Source organism: Sander lucioperca, chromosome 16 (genome assembly GCF_008315115.2).
Source record: "Sander lucioperca isolate FBNREF2018 chromosome 16, SLUC_FBN_1.2, whole genome shotgun sequence".
Classification (NCBI taxonomy): domain Eukaryota; kingdom Metazoa; phylum Chordata; class Actinopteri; order Perciformes; family Percidae; genus Sander; species Sander lucioperca.
Window position 1 is genome coordinate 22,650,935 of NC_050188.1, and position 23,367 is coordinate 22,674,301.

The 23,367-nt window shown below is 40.9% G+C and overlaps 1 protein-coding gene across 1 annotated transcript; it reads left to right on the forward strand.

The window, feature by feature from the left end:
- The first annotated feature begins 412 nt into the window (after positions 1-412).
- Positions 413-22,921, forward strand: ptp4a2b (protein tyrosine phosphatase 4A2b). The gene is made up of 7 exons (XM_031323365.2): positions 413-582; positions 17,319-17,611; positions 17,946-18,054; positions 18,215-18,307; positions 18,407-18,537; positions 20,546-20,620; positions 21,665-22,921. The coding sequence occupies exons 2-7, from the start codon at positions 17,607-17,609 to the stop codon at positions 21,774-21,776; spliced, it is 525 nt and encodes a 174-aa protein (XP_031179225.1). The 5' UTR covers positions 413-582; positions 17,319-17,606; the 3' UTR covers positions 21,777-22,921.
- The last annotated feature ends 446 nt before the right edge of the window (positions 22,922-23,367 follow it).

Below are 23,367 nucleotides of genomic sequence, written 5' to 3' on the forward strand. Positions count from 1 at the left end.
CTGAGCCACATTGTGCCACAGCAGAGAAGCAACGAGAAAAACGCGCATTAAACTAATTTGATGCAAATGTATGTCACCTAAAAAGTTCCAGTTCCAGTTTGTATGCTTCCGTCCAAACGACATAGATCCCACAACTCTTCTCCAATATACTATGCTTGTTCTCCACACGTTTAAAACAACCACAAACACAGATCTGATGAAGACAATGCAGTCAAAACGTTTGTTTATTCATTTGTTTGTTTTAATCGAAATGCATTGCTTGTGCTCACTAGTCTGCACCTCGCTGTGTGCGCGTTCTCAAAATTGCAAAGCACACGTACATTCGTGTGTCAAAGCAAGAGACAGATTTACAAGGTGTTTCCCCAGTGTTGACTTGCCATTAACTTGGGCTGACTCGTCAGTCATTTTTCCGAAAGTCCCTGAAGGTGTCGACAAACGGAGGAGGCTCCTCCCCAACAACAGTTCCCGACCTCCGACGAGAATTCAAGCTGCCACATTGAAGAGGAACAAAAAGGCAACCTGGCACACTCCCTCCACTTTCTCCGGGGTAGTCACGGGATTTCAATGTTCAGCCTGCTCTTTGTAAGTACCATATAACATAACTAAGTTTAACTGATCCAATTGAAATTGTTTCTGATATGATCGTACACGATCGCAACAACACAGATCCACAAGAGCCTGATTAAAAGTTGGGCTACATAATGTTAACGTTAGATGATTAGCACAACACAAGGGAGCTTAAGTAAGTTGCATGATGATACGAACCAGTATGTAGCCAGCTCGCAGAGCAAAGCTTAAGCGGCTAGAATATTGGCTACTTAACGTTACACTGTTCAAAATTGTGTTGTCGTGTATTAATATCAACCCTCATTGTTTTGCTAATCGGCGTTATCCACCCTCAAGTAAGTTAACGTTCCCATTAGCTAATATAGGGAGTCTTGAGTCTATCTCTGGACTGCCAAACGTTGCTGGGAAAAGCAAAGTGACGGAGCTGAGCTAGGCTGCTAGCTAGCTAATGTAGCTACGTTAGCTTGCTGCTAAGGCTATTTCTAGAATAATAATAACAACCTTTGACGTTGCTACTGCCTCTATCAGTGTTGGGCCACTGGGTTTTATTTTTTATTTTGAAGTACTGCATATTAGGCGTTGTATAAGACCATGTTATTGTCCAAACTGCACGAATTGTCGTTTTCAATTTCATGAAATAAGGGCTAACCTAAATGTTACGCTTAACGTTAGCTGTACAATGAGCTCTTTGCGTTTCAGTAAACGTAGCTTTTCACTTGGACAACATGTAGCTTAACGCCAACGAAGCTTTGGTTAAGTGCTGTCTTTGCGTTCACGAAAGAAGCGTCATTGATTTCCAGTATTTTCAGGTTCTTTAGGTGTTTAGCGGTGGACTCGACAGACGTCAGTATTTGTGAGAAGCTTGGCTAGAGGTATAGATGGCGACTGAGCTAACTGCCTTCCGCCCTTTGTGACAAATCGTGACCCAAAGCATGGTTGAACCATTTATTTAAAGCCACATGCTAAGCTAACATTTTAATAACAAAACGAAATCGTCGACAACCCAATGTTTCCTTCCTGTTAATGTCGTGTCTTGTGTTCCCTACTGTATTGTGTCCTGTCAAACTGCTGTCTTTATTGTCAACTAGCCGGTTTGACTCTTCAGCCTTTCATGCAAAATATAGCTAGCACTGGGGTTATGTGTGTCTATAATTTAGTCTTGTCTGGGTTCTTAAAACAGAAAGCCCCCAACCATTTAGCCATGTTGCATGAAGTGAAATGCGGAAATGCACTTGGGGAGGAAGTTGACTGAGCAGCTGTGACACTAAAGGCCGCACATTCCCATGCCTCTCAGTTTTCATTTTATGACCTTCCTATGGTTTCAGTCTCTTCTCTGTAATAATAATTCTAGTGGGTGGCTAATACAAGTGAAACTCTTTGGACACTGCTACCAACATGGGTGGATGAGTCAATGAGTAACTGGTGTAACAGGTAAGCTAATTACATTCCTGCTTATGAGTCACTACAAGGTGACCTATATTCCCTGCAGAGAGTATAGAAGATGAGTTATCAAAACAAACTAAGGGCATGGTAATGTATAGCCTAGTAGAATTAACAATATATCCCTGTTATAACTCTATTTGTATGCAAATCACATAATTGTACAACGTTGGATAATGCTAGCAACAATGACAGACTTGAGCACTGTGCGTGTTAATGCTCTATTCACATTTTATTGTGAAATTGGGTCACTCATACTGGTGACCTGTTTCATGTCATAGTTAATTGACACATGATGTGCAGCCCAATCTAGAAATAGCATATCTCCTCGGTCCACTGAGCACAGCCTGTAGGTAAAGGCAGGCCTATACAGTGGAAATCCCTTATTCATGAGATACCACACTTCAAGTCAAACTACCATTACCTTATTTTTGTGCATGTTTGTAAACTATAAAAATGCAAGGCTATTCCTAGCCTTAATTTTGCTGCAGCATTGTCAGATTTGGAGGAAACATTTCTTCATTTTGCATTGTCGTGTTCTCCTTACAAATCGTTTGGTGTACGTGAAGATTGAAGTGTGTCTGCATGACATTTTACACCAACAGATGGTTCCTCTGTCTATAGGCAGCATAAAAAAGGCAATGTGACAAGTGGGGAAGTTCTCAGCCTTGGTTACCGTAACTGAGAAAGGCGAGCCCAGTGTACAGTTATATGACACCAACTTACCAAGGAGGTTACTGGGGGAGAAGAACACCTATGCTGTAGCCTGCTGGCATTCAGCCCATCTAGCCACATGGTGGCTGTGAGTGTTGAAAATTAGGGTTGAAGAGGTTATATCCACAGTGACTAGTTGAACGGATTTAAAGTTTAGTTATGTCCCTGGGTGTCTGGCTGTGGTCAGGATGGAACACAAGCTTTGGTTTTACTACGTGTTAGCTTGCTAAGATCCCTGGCTCTAGAGCAGTTATATAATTATAAAAATGATATTAATAATAATAATAATAATACATTATATTTGTATAGTGCTTTTCATGGACTCAAAGTCGCTTATATGTTGTAATCAGCCCAGGATTAGATGCCTGCACTTGTTTCTTCTCATTTCTAGTCGTTTAGTGAAAATCCATATATAATTATGCATTAGTAGCCATGGGCGCCTTGTGTGTTTTTTTTTGCTGTGTGTTGGTTAATGAATCCTGCCTTGGTTGGCACAGCGTTCGTTTACTGTTGTTGCCACAGCGCTGGGATAAAGCGAAGGCACCGTATCTGTAGTACTGGCAGTGACAGATTGACACCTCTTCTAGATGCTCCTGCAAGGCTGCCTACTGAAACTATAGCAACAGGTAGGAATAGGATCTTCCTTTGTTTTTGTGTTTACAGCTACCTTGTCTAGCTACAGCTGCCAGAGCTGTTAGCAGGGGAAAAACACTGTCCTTTGCCAAAACATGCTATAGTGAGTGTTATTGTTATTAGCGCTGTTGTTTGTAGGCATATGTAGCTGCGCACCTTTACTGATCCAGAAAGTGTTCTATTTTTGAAGCAACTATTGTGTAGAAAATGCTGGGATATTGCACATAAACAAGCTTGCTGTTTGTTTCCTATTCCCTGGGCACTATTTTGCTTCTCACTGGAATTTGGCTTTTTCTTCATTTCCTTAGGCAGCTTATTAAATGCATGAAATGTGGGACTGCCTCTAGCAAAATTACGTCAAACTAATTCATTGTGGCCATAATCTGAAAAAGATGGGTTTTTTTTTTCTTGGAGCTGATTTTTAGATCACAGGGTATATTTGATGCATGTGGTAAGGGAGTTGGATTTTATCGGTTAAAAAGTTCCTAGATCAGAGTCTATGGCTGCCCATATACTCTGAACCCTAACCCTATGCTGCTCCCCCTACTGCGTCTTCAGCTTTGCTCTGTGAACGTTTAAAGAGAGCACCATTGCTCTTCTCTGATCTCTTCACAAGGGACACCAGAATTCCCAACAGGAGCACTTGTTGCTACTGCTGAGATAATCGTTGATATGGCAACAGGCATCCCCTGATGCTGCTGTCAGAAGGCCAACTTAGTTTCCAAATGTCAGAAGAATTGTTGTCACAGTGGGACTCTACACCTCTTGGCAAAAATGTGAGCGGACGTTCTCCTGTCTGGGTCTGTCTGTTGCGGAGTGTCGGCCTCCTGAAACGTATTTTTATTTTAGATTAGAAACTGCTTTCTTACTAATTACTAAGATTGTAGTCATAGCAGTTGTGTCCTACATTGACTCTGGTATATATTTCTGACATCCAAATATTTAGATGAACCACAATCCAGACACACACAAAAACCTTTTGTTTCTATAAAACTAGTTTAGCTCAACAGGAAGCGGCTTCCAGTTATTTGTCAGAATGGAAGGAATTGTGAGCTGAGATGTAGAAGGAACGCCTTGTATTCTGATTGACTTATCAGCACTTTAGCTATGCAGATTTTTGCTCCACAGTTTTAGTACTAACTATCCGTTCCTTGATGTGTTGGCTAACAGGTAGAGGCATGGCTAACTGCTGTGATGAAGGCGTCTGTTTGAAGCGTGATTTCTGGTTCTGCGGAGGCTCCACGCCGAGCTTTCGCTGTGGCCTGAAGTTTACACTTGTGCGTTGGTGTGTGCGTCGATCTCTTTTCAGGAAATAGCAGTGCCAGCATTTATGTGCGCGTGGGCACTGGAGTGTGTGGTAGAGCGAGGGAGAGAGTGACGGTGATTAGCTTCGGAGCGAGTGCGCTCAAACTGGGAGTTGTCGTCCTGGAACAGATTTTGAGGATTGTGACATGAGATTATGACTTATCAAAGGAGCTCAGAGATGGCTGGATATAGTCCCTCAACCCATATGCAGCAGTATCGAAAAACAATCAATAATCATGATGCACATTAATATAGACAAATATGTTAGTAGCACAATTAAAACAAATTGGTAAAAGCACAGGTGGTTATTTCAAGCAATTGTATGCTGGTGAAAAGTGATACTTTACAGATGTATCTTTCATCCCATCTGCTGACTTAACTTAAACTTCATTGCGACATCATATCCGCAGTTGTTCTGAACGGATGAGTTTCCAGTCTTTTAGTGATCCATTGAAACATTAGGAAAATGTTCAAACGACATCATCATTTAGACTCTAACTAGGGATGTCCCAATTATGTTTATTTATTTTTAAATGTAACTTAATGTAATCCTGAATGTAAACAAATTGTTTCATACTAGATCAATTCTATAGGCATAGCATGAAATAGATGGCTTTCCCCATATCACAGTGCAAATGTTTTTCCTCTTCCTCCTCTGTCTTTTTAAGGCTTACTGTCAGTAACGTCTATCATGCAGGTGTTTGATTTTGTAAAAAGTGTGGCCACAGCGAGGACAGAACAGGCCTTTGTTTGGATAGGTTTTCCTCTTTTCATTCCCATTTCTAAGGTACTGAGCCCTGGTCTCTTTCAGTCCTTTCCAGAGACAGATCAGTCCTTGCCCCCCCCCCTCCCCCTAAGCACTATCGGAGGCCTTTGATCGTCACACTGTTTATCTGTGCTCACTCAGAGGCTGCAAAGCTGTGTGATAAGTGGGCTTTGCCATGTGCGAGTACGGAGTGTTTGTCTGTTCATGGAAATAGGCGGGTTACATATTCTTTTACCTCATCTCTCCAGCCCTGTTTACACGGACACAAGAAGACAGAACAACAAGTACTCTGCGGGAAGATTTGCTCCTGTCCTCTGGGAGCAGAGAGAGAGGTAACCTGTTGTGCTGAATAGGGGACAGAATGAGGATGTCCATTTACCAAAATGTCAACAACATTTAGATAAGCAAAAAAAAAAAAAAAAAACTGCCATCAAATTCTTTTTATTTAGTCATTCTAATCTTGTTAGACTTTTTTTTTAAATTTGTTTTTCTAAATTTGTTCAGAAACATGGACCACAAATGGTCTAAGGACCCACTAAATATATGCTTGGCACAGCATCACGAGCATTAAAAGCCAATAACACAGCAAATAATATATACATTGTTAAGGTGCACACCCATTTACAACATGGCATGATGAATTCAGTAAGTGATAAGTGGATCTAATCAAGAAGTGCACATCATTGCAGTGTTTCACAGCCTCTATCTTGCAGATGTTCTGACAAACCACAGAACAGGACTTTGCATAATACGCAGATGGCATGGTTTTTAAAAAAATGTTTAAAGATTGTTTTTTTTTTTATGCTTTTCCGCCTTTAATTTTTGACAGGACAGCTAGGTGAGAAAGGGGAGAAAGAGGGGGAAGACATGCAGGAAATTGTCATAGGTCGGATTGGAACCTTGGACCTCTGCGTCGAGGCATAAACCTCTCAGCATATGTGCGCCTGCTCTACCACTGAACCAACCCAGCCACAGATTGCATGTTTTAAGACCTAACAGAAAGGTTGCACAAATGTCACCAAAATAATACCAACAGTGCTGGAGCTCAACGTAAACCATGTGACATGTGCTTTATTGTCTGTCCATGTGTTAGGCAGTACAACACCTAAAAAAAACTTTGTTAAATAGCTGCAGGTTCATCATTTTTAACCAGCAATTGTTTCTCTGAATGAAATGAAAGCCGTTACTTGCAAATGTAATCCGCTGTAACATATTACAATTAAATTCTGTAAATTGGCCAAAGGAAGTCTTGACTTATGTCTAGTTCCTGTGCTCTCTATAGAGCGGTGTCTGTACCGATATTTGCTTGACCAAATGGTTTTTTTTCGAATGAAAGCAAGTGGACTGTCTTTTTATTGTTCAGACAGACCAGAAGAGTCGTGAGTCATTCTTGGGGAAGCGACCTAGCATATGAACTACCAGTAAACTTAAAAGCATATCAATATTTTAAGCGTATCAACGTAAAAGCTCTGCATCGGTACATCAGAGTCAAAGTTATTCTGGTCAGAGCATCTTGTTGTATCATAGCTTCTACCGTCTTTACGTGCAGCCATTCGTTTACTTGTAACCTTTTATATTAAGTTGGCTTTCATTTTTTTATTAACTTCAATGAGTCTTCTGCTTTTTGTTTTGTCTGTAGCGAAATAAAAAATGTAATTTGAGCACTAATAAACGTGGAAAATACACCATCAATTTTACCCTTCATCGCAGTAAAGCATTTCATTTCTGTCAGTGGGCACACTAGTGCTAAGACATTAGTCAGTACAGTTACCTTTGATGTTTCTCTCTTTTATTGCATGCCCTCTTTACAGACTTCCACTATTGTTTTGAGCAGATTAAAAGCTTGTGAGCAATGGTAGGTGAGACATTGTGGTGAATCTAAAAGCCCTTCAAGAGGTCTGTCATGGCTGGAGGAATCTTACTTGTAGGCAGCCTTGAGGATTTTTAATGCGTCTTTTTGGGTTGGAGAGTTGCATTCATGGAGGGTCATTCTGTACCCCCAACCTATGTATTTCTAGGCTTAGGCCTAATCAAACAGTCTACCCACCTACAGGCTATAACGGGAGAGTTGCTTTTTTTTTCCTTACAAGCAAGTGCAAAGGGAAGTTCTTAATAAAAGTTTTATATTTTAGTGTTGCTATCTTGGTTTTCATTTAGTCAACAATACAAGATCTTTGTGGTGTTCATTGTCATACTCTGACACCAAACCTTTTTGTTTACAGGTTTTTGTTTCCTAAGCACACGGTTGAACATTTGTGGCTCTATTACCACATTTGAATTTTGGACTGAGAGTACCATGCTGTGACCAAGGAGACGTCTTGTAGTGTGGTTTTCTTTTTGAAGCCATGTTCAAATACTACTGTCCAAAGTAGGTGTGTGGTAATCACCCTGTGAAAAACACAGGCTTATTATATTTTAAAACTGAGACGACCACAAGCAGGAGTCAGACTGTCTGTGCATGGTTCTGCCTTGACACAGGGAAACAGACATGACCACTTGTTACTCATGTCCCAATTATAATGCTCTGATTAGGTGACTGGGTCCAAAGGGCAGGTAGCCTATTATTTTTGCTCATTCAGTGATTATCACTGATTTTTTTTTTTTGCTGTGTTTTATTTCATCCATCTAATCAAAAAACAGCCATATTCCTTTTTCATTAATATCTCAAGTGGAAACACTTTATTTAATTAAGAACTGACATGTTATAAGCTACTGTTGCTTAAAAAAAGTCATTGTGATATAAACCCAACCGTGAGTCTTGTGAACCGTTCCACCCATAATAGATGTACAAAGATACTAAAACTTCCCTCCAATGCTAATTGCACACATTTTCAGTTTTAGGGTCTCTGCACAACCACATTAATTTAGTCCTGGATGAGAAGTTACTGAATTTGTCTTTGGAATTTATAAATTGACCCACTAACATATAGAAAAAGCCTGACTGCTCCATTAGGCATATAAGGTAGGATTGACCCAATATTTATGAAGAGATGGGATATTTTCTACATGACATGGTAAATTTCACCAATTTATTTTTATTAGGTCTTATTAATGAAGCTCTGTCAACAGTGGCCTTTCCAAGACATATGCACGTGATGTAACTTAAACAATATAAAAATGTCTATCATATATATTTATTTCTATATCGTTTCTATCGGGATGTCAAAAAACCAGCGGCTTAACAGCGTTATGGCACTATTTTGACAGCACTTTACGTTTTGCTCCTTGCATGTTATGTTCATTTTGCACTAAAGTTCTTAATAAAATAAGAAAATGCTCCGCACCTTAATTTGTCAAATATTTAATCCACACAGGAATATACAAAATAGGGCTATGTATTTATTGAATTACCAGAAAAGGTGCTATATTGTTATCTCAATATGAATGACCTTATCGAGATAGAAGATTTTGGCCATATCGCCCAGTCCTAATGTATGGCCTCAAAGTATTCTGGAGTCGGATGTTTGGTCATGGTGCTGAGAGCTGGCACCACTTCTCACGCAGCTATATTCAACCTTTGCCACACCCATCCTATCCCTACCCTCATGGCATGTGATGTAAAGGTGCTGTTCTCAGAAAGGTTTTAAAAGGACATGCACCAGTTCTTCCATGCTCCATGACTACATTCTCAGAAATCCACGGGCGGGGAGGTTATCAGAATTCAGTCAACAAAGCATGAGGCCATACATAATCTACTGAGTTGGAAGTCTCACTTTCAGCCCGAGGCTCCTGTTTGCACAACCAAAGGGTTTGCACCTAATGGGGAGGTACAGCAACAGTTAATGATCCCTGTTGGAGTTTTGCATATAAGTCAATGTCATCTTGTCCTGGCATGCCTGGAGATTGTAGTCTTTCTTGTTACACGAGATAAACTAGTGAGGCTCATAAAAAGGATTAGAAGCGTAACTAGTGTAGCTTATTGTAGTTGTATGTGTGTGTTTTCTTTCTTGCTAGCACATCTGTTTGTCTTTGTGTGTTTTCTAGCATGACTGATGACGAGGGGGGAGTTCCGTGCACTACTTTCTTTGTGCGTACTGTTTGCTGAATGGTGTGGTGACCTGTCACCATACCCAATATTGACAAGCCCCTTCAGTCTTGGACTGTGTTCCGAAAGTCTATGGCATTCTTTTTGCTTTTATGGAGCATGAAGTTAATTTCTTAAGTGGTGATCAACTAAGGGCTTTGACACATGAACATTTTTAACCCAAATACTTGAGTTTAAACCGATTTGTTTGGTGTGGGTGTGTAGCTGCACCTTCACTCTAGGCTAATTTTAAGATGTTTGTGCTGGTATCAAACTGAAAGTAAATGAATTGCAGTGATCATACTGAGAGTGTTTTTTCTAATTGTTTGATGCTGTACTGTAGGACAGATGATTGTAGTTTGAAACTTTCAACCAATCATGTTAATTAGCTTTCAGTGTGTGCAGCGGTTGTCTTGAGACTGCTTGTCTGGCCCAAACCCAAGTTTGACACCAACTTTGACACAAAGTGTGAAACAAGCCCTAAAAGCAGGCATATACTGTATCTGTCAGTAGAGCTGTTTGTGTAAAGTTGGTCCAAGCACTCATTTGAAATGAACGGAAAGTGGTTTCTTCATCTCTTGTTGGTGTGAGCACACTGTTGAGAACAGCTCCAATTTGAGGTGAGAGCCGCCCACCCAGCCTAACAGCACTGACGTCACTGCAAGGAACCAGCTGGACCTTTTTGGAAGGTGTGATCCTCTGTTTTCTTTCAGCCGTACATAGTCACTGCCAAGCTCTTGACTTGCTTGTCTGGCTTTACTTTTTTGTTGTTAGGGCTGTGCAGTTAATTGAAATTTAATCGTGATTATGATTTCGGTTTCCAATGATCACACAAACAGAATAATCGAGAAAAACAATTATCTCGTGTTAAGCATATCTTGTGTTCTGAATGAAAAAATAAAGTTTCAATAGGAAAAGTTTTAAGGCAAATTTCACAGTTGTATGTGTTTTTTTTTTTTTTTTTTACTGTTGATTTATTTAACTTTTTCCACTGTTTTTTGAAGTTCAATAATTGCAACATCTTTCCAGAAGTCAACGAGTGACCGTGTTAAATTATGGCGATTTCAATATTGAATAATCGGGATTATATTTTTTTCCATAATCGAGCAGCCCTATTTGTTGTTGTTGTTGCTTTCTTCCTCACTTGTTTAATTTGGCTTTTCCATTGCTATGTCATCTTGGTTAATGTTCTTCACATCTTACCAGCTTTCTTTGTTACTATTCCTTTGTCCCTGTCCTCCTTGACATTTCCAAGCATATCTGTTATCTTTTATTTGGCTTTCACGGAGGCCACAGGAATGAAGACATGCCCCTGTTACTTTTGGCCCCCTTTCTATTCCCACTGATTGACGGTTTCTGTGAGTTTGATTGCGATTGTCGAATGGTTTCTCCCCACTTCTTGCTAGCTATATTGGACAGTTAAAAGGAGAATGCAATATTTCCCTGTCACCTTGTTTCCATGCGTCTGTGTGTTTGTGAAAGCGTGTAGTCAGTAAAGGGTCTGAATGAGACACTAAAAAGAGTGTAGCAAGCAGGTGGGTATGTAGGGCAAGAGTGTCAGTGCCTTATCTTTCTCGTGCCGTCCGTGCTGCTCTCACCCCATGGAGAGCAGTCCTTTTTCCCTTCTCCCCTCACTGTCTATCCTGTCATGGATGACAGGCCCTCCCCCTGCGTTTTTACTCCACTCCCACCCCACACAGCAAAGTAGCCCTCCAGCTGCTTCAAAGCAGTACAGTGTGGTCATATCCAGTCTGGCTCCAGACAAAATACCAGCGAGACTCAGGCACAACCTCAGACCACCAGACAGGGTTGAGTGTAATACTAACATCTTTCACAAGGGGGGACGAAGATGGATTCAGACATTCCACATTTTGTGTAAAAGTCTGTTTGTCACCGTGCCCTTCTGGTCCGTATATTTCGTGTCCAGACATTTTGGGTTTATTTGTTGTGTGTGTTTTTCTTTCTAATTTTAGAACAACCCCCTCGCCCTTGTGGCAAATGTATTGCCCCAGCCAGCTTGTGACTATTTACACTTTGTACATGGTGTACGTAGTGTGGTGTGTGAATGATGAGGATTGGCCACCTGACAGCTATCGGGTGTCAGCAAGAGCTGCCCACGACCTTAGCTCTACAATTCCCAGGCAGTAAAATTCTTTACAAGGCTTTCAATTAGGACTTCCACTGTAACATTTGTCTCCCTGCAATTTAGCTGCGATAACAGTGCCTGTGGAAGGTGTAATCTATTGCTGATATTATGAGCTTTGTCAATGGAAAATATTAAGTCATATAACCTGCTACTGTAAAATGCTGCCCGTGTCTCTTCCACTTAAATCACACTACAATTGAGTTTTTTTTAATTAATTAATTTATTTTTTATTCAGTTTGCCAGACAGACTGATGAATCATCCTAAACTGATGAGTAAGCAGTTGCAGGATACCCATGCCCCAATTCTCGTTCTTTTGCGACTTTATCACCTGTTTAGGTTTGCGTGGCATTTTCTGTTCTGAGATACCGTGGTCCTTATCAGCTAGTACTGCTACTCACTGCTCTCTCACACTTCCCATCATACTCTCTCTCACACTTCTTCTGTTCTTTCTCCTTAGTCACTGTAGGAGATTTCTGGGTGCATAGACGTTGGAAGTAGGGTTGCAGGGGCTGCTGCCGACAGCACCAAACTTTAAAATTTAAAATTTTTAAAATAAATAAATAAATGACTTTTTGTCTTTCATATTTCCTTACAACATAAAAATAGTTGCTTTCGTAGCCTATGTGATATTCAGAAATGATAAGCCTATCTCCTCATGTGCACATGCACTTTTTTATGAAAGGATGTTATTAAGGTTTCATGATTGATATGAGCAGAACTTTCCAAAAGCGTTGGCTTTCGGCCAAACAGCCGACTACTCATTTAAGTTTATAGCCCACTACTTTATTGTATTAATTTTTGATTCCTATAAAATACCCTACTTTTGATTTAACAAGTTGCGATTCACTATGAGTGTACATTTTATGACTGCTATAGCCGCTGCTTCATAACAATGTGAGCCTGATGATAGAACGAGCCTGTCTGTCTGTAGTCAGCTGAGACGCTGTGTGTCCTGCCGATTAGAGAGCGCCGAGTCGTCTTCAATGTTTGACAAATATTAGCAAAATAATTGATGACCAAACGCTCATCATGATGACAGAACATCCTCATTAGACGGGCTATTTCGGCAAACAGCGGAACACACCGGTGGCAACAACTTTGCGATTGCGCGGTAAGCATTAAAAAGTCCTCTGAAAGCACTGCATGTTCCATAGGCCTATATGTCACAGGGTGTTTGTAGTTTGAAAGAATTAATGAATGAGCCTTTTATTTACATCTTTTTACAGCAGAACCATCTCTAAGACACATTGCAAACACACAATCTCGACAAAGTGACAGAACTGTCATATAAGGCAAATGGCAGCTTCACTGTAATTTACAGTTTAAAACACTCATTAATGTTTCTAGTAAAACAATACATTAACATTGTGACATGTCTTGATAAAACTCACATTGAATCAATCAAAATAAATAATAGGCTAAATAAGGTCTAATGATTCTTAATGAACCTACAAAAGTTCTGATCGGAAAAGGCGTGGTTTTAAATATGAAGTTATTTACAGACTGTGTGGACACACGCAGCCTAACTCTCCTTTACAATCATTTACCACATTTACAATCAGGTAGGCAAACTATAAAAAAATCTGCAATAATTAAGACCAGTGTATATGATGGATGTGACATCAGAACGTGCCAGAGGCCACCAAATTTGGCCTTTTACAGCCAAATATGTCTCCGGGCATGCCCCCGGACCACCAACCCCACAGGCACACATTTACAGCACCACCTAGCAGAAAATGGTTCCAACATCCCTGTCTGGGTGAGATATTAATCATTCAATTTTGAGATGCTGCTTTGTGCAGCTACTAAGATGATCAATACAATGACCGTAGTTCTTAAATGACCATTGAAAAATGACAGTTTGGTTAACCTTTTAAGTATTTTTTTAAAGCAAAAATGCCAAACGTTTTTTGGTTCCAGCTTCTCAAATGTGAATATTTGCTGGATTTCTGAGTTATAGTAAACTATCTCCCAGTTATGGACTGTTGGTAAAAATGGTAACTTTGGGCAACTGTGTAGCATTTTCGCTATTTTTAGACATTTATGACCAGCTGATTAATCAATAAAGTAATTGGCAGATTAATCTTTAATGAAAATAATCGACAGTTGCTGCTGCAAATGACTGAATGATTTGGCATACATGGTCCGTGTTAATTCAAAACAAGTAATGGCATATCACCCATTCATCTTGAGGCTGCACAGTTTCAATGCTTTTTTTTTTTTTAATGCACTACTTCTTGTTTCCTGTGTGGTTAAACATGTTTTGGCTTCACTTACTGATTGGGTGTCCGTGTATGTGTGTTTGATTTGTTCTTCCTGCATCTGTGCAGTGTGGAACTGCAGAAGCAGTTTGCAAAGTTCAGATGTGATTTGCATGTGTTCCCAGCAGCGCAGGCCTAATGTTACCACAGTTTACCCACTTCTCTATTGACAAGCTCACCAAAGAATAATGGCATTTTTTCATTACATGGTACCTGCTCGACTTGCCTCGACTCTACTCGCCTTTTTTAGTTTTCCATTATGAAAAAAAAGTCCCTGGTACCTGCCAACAGGTACTTCTTTTAGTATTCCCTCCGTCGAGGTTCCAAGCGAGCTGAGGCGATACCAAAAGGTGACGTGAAAACCTGCAGACTACTGATTGGACCAGTAACCTAGATATGCATATTGGCACGTGTATTGTTTCCACTGTCTCTATCAGATCAGTGCGGGAGAAGTATGTTGGTCTTAAATCATGTTAAACACGGTGAGGGAATGGCAACCAACACAGATAGCCTAGATCATTCACACTGCATGCAGCCCAAATGTTCTTCGGTTCATATACCAGTGTGAACTTTGAAATGGTCTTTTGGTCTGCCTTTTCGCTTTTGGTAACCCTATTATTGGCAGGATTTAAAATGCTGTATGCAGTCACTTAGTGAGCATCTGGGCATCCATCCACAAACCAGCTGCTTTTCATCTTTTAGCATAGGCTGTCATTTTGGTGTCCTTGGTGCGTCTGTTGGCTCTTTTGTTCTCAGTGTTTCCTCCATGTTTCAGTCTCTCTTTACCGTCTGCTTTGCTTTCCACAGTCAGGTTTCACAGGTGAAAAGCCCCTAGGCTTGCCGCGGTAGTCAGCTTTTCCGGTGTTACAGAGGTCGGGGATACACCGAATACATTACTTGCCCAGAAAAATAAACCCCATTTTGAGTTTATTTCCGGGTACTAGTGCCCACTAAAATACTAAACGTGTTATCAAAGTCGGACGACAGACGCCACAATTATAAACTGAAAACGTCTGCTCCACACAGCAGCAGCACAGAGTAGCGGGAGTCACGTAGTAAGGAGAGTTTGCCGACAAGACGATGGCGGAGGATTTGTTGTGGTAGCCAAAAGCAAAAGTGCCTATTTGGCAGTGTTTAATAGGGGAAAAAAGAAAATCCTGCACTCTGCTCTGGCTATAGCATCACCATTTATTGATGAAAACTAATGTGTCGGCCCCTCTATAAATGCTATAGCAAGAGCAGAATGCAGGATTTTCCTTTTTTCCAAGTTTGTGATATTTACCAATGCACCTACACAGAAGAACTGTTTGGTGTGCAAATTGTTTCTTCGAATAGCAATATTTAGGGACACCTGGGTAGCTCACCTGGTGGAGCGTGTGCCCCAGGTGCATAGTCTCAGTCCTTGACGCAGCGGCGCCGGGTTCGATTCCGACCTGAGCCCTTTGCTGCATGTCATTCCCCCTCTCTCTCCCCTTTCAAGTCTTTGACAAGCTATCCTGTCAAATAAAGGCCTAAAATGCCTCCCAAAAAAGGAAAAAGAAAAGCAATATTTAATAGGAAAACTGATAACGGTAATGAGGCAATCTGTAAACTTTAAACTCCTCGCAGGCAGAGCGCGCTGCATCTGTGCCTGGCTCCGAAGCGGAAGCTCGACCGGACAGGCCAGAGATCAAAGTAAGAGCTCTGTGAGCGCCATCGACGAATATCTTTTTCTTGTAAAAATGTCTGATGTAATCAGTAACACCGGTGTTGTCACAAGTTTATTAACCGGTGGGAAAATTTCCTCTGCCCCTTTTCCTTTCTGGAGGATTAGGAGCCAACAAGTCTGGTTAGCCTTTTTTTAAGCTTCAGTGGTCTGCATGCAGTACTGCCACATTGTGTTCAGCATTGCTCAGAGGCGGTAATTAAAGGCGTCACGGAGGATCTCTGCCATCACGCAAGAAAAAAAACTCAAGTCTATTTTGAGTGCCCTCGTGGCTGTTTCCAAGTATAAAAGACTGAAGGGAGGAAATAAACTTATGGAGGAGAGTGGGTTGAAACATCCTCTTGACAGTGGCTCTGCGGTTGGCAGTCAACTGAGAGGATAAGTGACACTGGGGTAGGGGGTGGGAGCAAGATGAAAAAAAGGGGAGAGTTGGTGTGGTTTTGAAGAGTGGCTCTGGGTTGCAAAAATGGATGACTCTAACTGGCTCTTTTAAAAACACTAGAATACTAGAAATCACTGAGGTGGGGTTAAGAGAGACCATATAAAGTTGTCCTTACAGTTAAGTTTAATATTCTGAGTAAATTGTGACTGAGTGAAATAAGAAGGGAGAGAGAGAGAGAGAGAGTCAGAAAAAGTCAGTCTCAAGGAGGTGAAAAGAGGGAGCGTGGGACTGAAATGCTGGGGCTGTTTGAAGCTTTGCCCACCCACCCTGCAATCCTCACCTTGGGACTACTGCCTGTGACACGGTGCTGAAGTCCAAGCCCTTTCTCTCCGTTTCCCGCCCACCACTTGTGTGTACGTACGCAGTCAGCGTAGTGATAGCCAGCTCTCGTCATCCACTTTTCCCTACTCTCCTTTCCACCCCCCCCCTCCCTTCCTACCTCTCTCCCTCCTATGTTGCTCAGAGACGGTTCCAGCCAGTTTGTGGCGGCTGGGTTTAGACTGTCAAGGACTTGGCACAGTTTGACTGAGTGCTGCCTGGCTAGTTGCAAACCAGACATTACCTGTTCTGTAAGACACCCGTTTGAAGTGTGTGTGTGTGTGTGTGTGTGTGTGTGTCATACTGAGCATATTATTAGATTCCATTTTGGTGGCAGGTGGTGATTTGACAGGGTTATGTAATCCAAAGGTGTAGTCAGTTCACAGCACTGAACATAATGCAGGCTGGAAGGTAGAAACGTTCATGATGGTACCATTTTTATGAGTTTCTGGACTTGAAATGACATGCAGAAAGCTAAATTCCAGAGGTTCAGAGGTCTAATGAAACTTTTTAAGTTTTAGATGCAACTGTCTTCTCCCATTCTGACCACAACTTTAAGCATCATACAGATACAGTGTTAGTAATAAAGAAGAAATATAAAAGGTTGGGATTGTGGAAATCAAGATTATGTTGTAAACGGTCTGGGTAGAGCTGAACTGTTTGAGGAAAATATATCATTGGGATTTTTCTTCTCTTCACAAGAGAGGCGTCATCAAATAGGACGACGATTGAAGCTTCGAATGTAAAAAAAAAAAAAAAAGACATTCGGTACAGCCCTACTATACGCTTAAGCTAACGCTAATAATGGGCTTTAAAGTTTGACAGGAAGGACCACTCTCTTCACCAGCTGTCGTTAACTCAAACTACCGAAAACCTGCATTTATATGCAAAAAGGCTCCTCGCACTGTACTTTTATGAAGAGCAAAAAGACAGCTTATTCATCGTAGGTGTGTGTGATGTCATGTAACCTAATGTCGTCTTTCTCCTCTTTGGCAGGCTTTCTGTGTCGACTTGAGCCGTACCTATATGGCGTGTGTGAGCGGAGAATTTTGCCAGGCACAGCACCTCACCTCCGCGGAGAAGTGAATCGGCCGCCCCCCAAGGGACTACGCTACCCAGAAACCCCCCTGACCGCCAGCACACTAGGAACTGCTGACTCATCCAAAGGCCCCCTGGGATACTGCGTAGTCCTTGGCCCGACTGCCCTGCCCTGTCCCAACCAATACGACAAATCTTTGCCCTCCACTTTCTTCTTGAACAGCCAATCACAAACAGCTCTCCTGAATGGGGTAAACTGATTGGATGACTCCTGGATAGTCTCTCCATCTTTTTTCTTTTCTTTTTTTTTTTTTTTTTCTATTCTTTTACATTTTTTTGGTTTTGTATGAATTCATTTTTTACATCCCGGCGTACTGTGGACTAGTTTATCCTTTTTGTTACCCTTTTCTGTGTACATCATCCCGTATTTGAATACCTGTTGTCCTCCTGACCCATCCTCCATCACATGTTTTTATTTATTCTACCCTGTACTGAATACATAAATCTCCTAGCAGTCTTTGCTGACTTCTGAGCCAAAAGTCGATTTTGTTTTGTAAGAGTATTGTATTGTAATTGTTTTTTAAGCCGTCTCGCCAACATGAACCGCCCCGCTGCAGTCGAGATTGCCTACGAGTGCATGAGGTTCGTCATCACCCACAACCCCACCAATGCCACGCTCAACAAGTTCACCGAGGTATGCCCACATCTGGATATGTTTGTATCTGTGCGCGTTTGTTTGCAAATCCTGTATCTAAAATTCTCTCTCTCTCTCTCTCTCTCTCTCTCTCTCTCTCTCTCTCTCTCTCTCTCTCTCTCTCTCTCTCTCTCTCTTTCTCTTTCTCGATGTCTGCCAGGAGCTGAAAAAGTGTGATGTGAACACACTGGTGAGAGTTTGTGATGCCACTTATGATAAGACTCCGGTAGAGAAAGAGGGGATTCAGGTCCTGGTAAGATTGGACACGCACACATTTTTTGGCAGCCTTTTTCGTTGTACGTCTGTCCTTTTCAAACTACACACTCGCACTCTCTTCTTTTGTCTTCTCTAGGACTGGCCCTTCGATGATGGTGCCCCTCCTCCCACCCAGATTGTGGACGACTGGCTCAAGCTGCTCAACACCAAGTTTCGAGAGGAACCTGGCTGCTGCATCGCTGTGCACTGCGTGGCAGGGCTTGGCCGGTAAGTGGCCAGCTACATTGTTTTGTCTAGAGATGTGACAATAACTTGAGAGGCAGCGCATGGATACAACAACTCCTAGTGGCAGATATGCCAGGTGTAAGGGAAAGCTGGTGTGTGGACGTTTCATCCCAAACTCTTCCATCCATTTATTTCCTACTTATTATCCGGTCAGTGGCACGATGGCAGCAGGCTAGTCTAGACATTTTACTAATTATGTGTTCAGTCACCTTATTATACTAGGAATTGATTGTGGACCCAATCTATAGTTTTCAATAAAACAAATGATTTCACTTTTTGCAGAAATGTTTTTTTCCATTATTTCTTTCCCCCATAAATCTGTGGAAAAAAAAATGCATTCCCTGCTACACCACTCCCCAAAACTACGAGGCACGTCACATGTCTGTGTTGCTACTCTCCTTGTTAGTCAAATATGCTTTGCTGCGGGTCGCACCAGCACTAGCCATTACCGGCCAGTGTAGACGTTGGTTAGACGAGAATGGCTGAAAATGTGTAGCAAGCAAAACACCAATCACTATTTACTATATAGCTATATTTGATTAATGTTATACTTTGAGGTCTGAAACACCATTTGAAAGGCAGAAACTCAAATTATAAGCTTCTCTGTTCCCTGGTGTAATGCCACCCCTTTGACCTAATATGTTTCCTCTTCATCTTAGTATTGTGTGATGATGCTGTTTGAGTGCATTTCATCTCCCCTGCATTAAAGGGACTCTGGGCTACCTGCAAGAGTCAGCACACATGCAGGGCCACAAAATGAATGAATTAGTTAATGTTACAAGTGTCTAAATAAGTCTGTTATTCTCCTAACCGTCCTATCGTCCAGCCTTTTTATCAACCCTCCTCTGGTCATTAAAACAGTATCTTGACAGTATCTCTTCCTGCTCATGTTAGTGCTCTGTAAATAGACATTCAGCTGGTTATCTATCATTAATGACTACAGTCCAGTCTTACACAAAAAAAACACTCTTACTTACATTTCCATGTGATCTGCCTGTTGGTCATGAGGTTGCGCAGGCGATGTGCAGATATTTTATTCACAGACCAATGTGACCGTGAATTGCAGACAAGTTATGCCGAACAACACAAGTGTGAAAACAAAGAAGGCAGAAGTACATGATGTGGGCGAACTAGTGTGAAAATGTCTTTCCTGACCATAAACGCACAATAAGTCAATCAGTTCTCAATGGCTTCCAGCATTTTGCATGTCTGTGGCATTCCAGAGGTTGTATAATTACCAGTATTGGTTAGGATGGCATTTTCTGAATTCATCTCCTCTTCTTCCTTGACCTGTGTTTACTGCAGTCATCTGGGTTTTCCCATAGCCTTACGGTCTCATCTTCTTTACACCAGCCAACATTCTCTTAAGGCCCTTAGTGTGGGAGGCTGCTGCAATGTGCCTTGTTGTTTGTCCTTTCTTTCATTCTCATCCCTCGTTTCACACTATCACACTGTATTTACTTTTAATCCCTCCCTTCTCATACTGTCCCTCGTGATTTTTTTGTGAGAGAAAAACCACTGAAGGAAATGCTCTGTCAACACTCTGAGGTTTGATCTGCCAAGTGGTCTAGAAAGTTTTTTATATTTATTTTTTTCTCATCTGGTGAGAAACGAGAAGCTTGGTGTGTGTGTGTGTGTGTGTGTGTGTGTGTCAGGGTGGGTGGGTGGGTGTGTGTGTGTGTGTGTGTGTGTGTCAGGGTGGGTGTGTGTGTGTGTCAGTGTGGGTGGGTGGGGGGGGGGTGTGTGTGTGTGTGTGTGTGTGTGTGTGTCAGGGTGTGAGCACCATGCCCCAGCAGGGCAACAGTGAACTTGTGCACCCCTGTTGATTTCCCAGGCCTGTTTCCCAGGTTTAAACCCCCTCCCTACTCCTCCACCATATTACTATGGAACCATGTGAACCTTAGCATTTAATCTTCTGTTCTTTTTCTCTCCTTCTTTGATTCTCTCACTGTCTCCTTGAACTGGTCCATTGGATTTCTATACCTCTCAGAGCTCCAGTCTTGGTGGCCTTAGCCCTTATTGAAAGTGGGATGAAGTATGAGGATGCTGTGCAGTTCATAAGGCAGTAAGTACCCTCCCTACTTCTGTACTTTTAAGGTTTTAATAAAGTTTTAGTCTTAAATCTGTAAATTGTGCAATTTGTGGGAATGGAAACAGGGTGCATGTGAAATCAACAGCCCCTTATGGTTATTAGCCCAACTAATTTAAGATTTAAACTGTAATTGAAGGTTGTCAATGAGGTAAATTAGGTATGCATGTTCTTTCTTTGGTTTAGTTAACATCATTGACAGCCTATGGATTTTGGCATTTGTCTATCGTCTGCAATATACTAGGAACTGATGATTCTAGAGTCTGGTACTACAACTAAAATCAAAGGTTTACGGTATTAAGGAATAGTTCAACATTTTGGGAATTACCTGCCTCCTGGCTGGCTGAGACCCCAGGAAGTTACTGCTCCCAGCCAAGAAATATGATATTGATATTGTACAGATTAAACAAATAATATATTTATATTATGTTTGATGAGCTTTAGAGGTGCTGGCAGGTGGATTTCTTTTGACTTTGGAGAGAGCCAGGCTAGCTGTTTCTGCCCGTTTCCAGTCTTTATTTTAAGCTAAGATAACAGGCTGCTATGTTTAATAGATGGATATAAGAGTGGTATTAATCTTCTCCTTACTCTCTGCCAGAAACTGAACAGAGTGAAAGAGAATTTGCCAAAAACTTAAAAACAATTTCTTTGATCAGAATTAGAAACGGGGTTATTGCCAAGTAGGATTTCACATACAAGGAATGAGCCTTACTGTTTGGTGAATAACAATAAACAGTAGAGAAAATACAAGATAAATGGAAGCACTGCAAACAGTCAAGAATCATAAATACAATAAAAGAATTAACAAAAATATGAAAAAAATGTTATAAGAAATATGTTCAATGTATGTGTTTTTTTTTTTTTTTTATGAAAAGCTGAACAGTTTTGTGCAGGAATGTGCAAAAGGTCACAGTATAGTGTATAATACTACAGTAATGACCTTAGTGTTGCTATGGTGTGCTCTTTTGTGTAGATATATTTTGATCTTCTGCCCTCCTTTTTTTCCTCTGCTCTTCATAGGAAGAGACGTGGAGCCTTCAACTCCAAACAGCTTCTCTACCTCGAGAAATACAGACCCAAAATGCGTCTGCGGTTCAAGGATACCAACAGCCACAACTGCTGTGTGCAGTAGGCTGCCTGTCAGTGCATTTTTCTTATGCGCATCTAGTGGGGAATCTTCCAACAAGGGGAGATAAAAAAAAAAAAAAAAAAAGAAAAAATGAAGAGAGTGCTATCAGTAATTATTGTAATGAATTGTTAACACTGAGTCTTGGTTAATTGATCAGAGAGCTAGCGAGTGATCGAATGAATGAATCCAGATCTGGGGATCCACCAGCCGAACCAATGAATGGAAGGTCAAAGCACACAGATAGGCCCGCCTCCCGGTTATACTGTTCAACCACGGGTCAGAATTTTTTTCAACTCGAGTCCATCCTGTTTCTTTTCTTTTTGTTTTTTGTTTCAGTCGTAATCATGGGATAACATTTTCCATTTTTTGTGAATTTTTATTTTTACACAAACAAAGGTGATGAAAAGATGACATGTTAAATGATATTCAGATTTTTATTTCCGCTAATTATTGATAATATAATTAAGCCAGAATAATGTACCTTTTTTAAAAACATTTTTAAACTTTGAAACATATTGTGACTGTCCATTTTGGTATTGTCCATTGTTTGTTTTTTTTTTTGCACAAAAACTCAAAAGGTTCACCTGAAAAATGCAGTAATGTTTTCCTTTTACCCTTCACTTGCTTAAAGTCACTTTCAGTTTAGGGGTTCACTCAGTTTGAATATGTCTGCAATATTTATTCACAAGATATGATATGTGTGGCAGTTATGAGTTTGGCAAGGGCAAGGACACTTTGTTATCCAATAGTTTTGTTGTTTTTTTATCCTTTGAGAGCCATGTCTTTTCTTTTTTTTATCTTGTTGGAGTGCAATAATCAGTCCACCTCAGATAAGCCCCCCAAACCTTGCTGAGCATCCTACATTCGCACACACACACTTCAGACCACCTCATCCAGGCAGTTTAACAGGAAAATATGAAACAACTTCTAGAACAGGTACTTCTCCTGCTTTCATTCATTCTCCTTAATGGGGCTACAATAGGATTTCCCTAAATATGCATATTTAACACACATGGAGCCTAAGATTCAATCTGAAAGACAAGGTGGAGAAGAATGAAAATGGTCAGTTTTTTATCATTGTACCCATTTTGAAAACATCCCCAATTCGTATTGGTTCTTAAAAGATAAATGAATTGAAATAAAAAGCATACATGTGTCTTTTTTTCTGCCTTTGACAGTTTGAATGTTGGTTGTTCTTGTGGTTTACAGTTCTAAAGAGGGGATGGTAGGTGTGGATTGACTTTTTAACTTATGTAGGCAGGTAGTTAGAGTTAACATTGACACTTAAAACATTACTGGTTGATATCGCTGGATATATGGCTGTGAACCCTCTGTCTAGGATACCAGCTGCTCTGTTGTATTCAAGTAGAAATGTCTTTGTTGGTCTTCACATTTAGACCATAAATCAATATACCTATCTTATAAAAGTCAAAGTAAGGTGTGGGAATTTGTTGTACCAGTATCTCCATAACAAATGTCATTTTGTATCCTCTTGAAAATGAGGCTTCACCTTGCACTTGGTGATTAACACTCCTAGTATCTCATAGACTGTGCGGCATGTCAGTCAAAGCCTGCCCTACATGTCCTTTCCCCC

What these genes read in the sequence shown, in the direction of transcription:
- ptp4a2b (XM_031323365.2), top strand. An exon ending in TGCGTGGCAGGGCTTGGCCG is followed by an intron (nt 18,538 to 20,545) that starts GTAAGTGGCCAG and finishes TATACCTCTCAG; the next exon opens with AGCTCCAGTCTTGGTGGCCT. An exon ending in GCTGTGCAGTTCATAAGGCA is followed by an intron (nt 20,621 to 21,664) that starts GTAAGTACCCTC and finishes TGCTCTTCATAG; the next exon opens with GAAGAGACGTGGAGCCTTCA.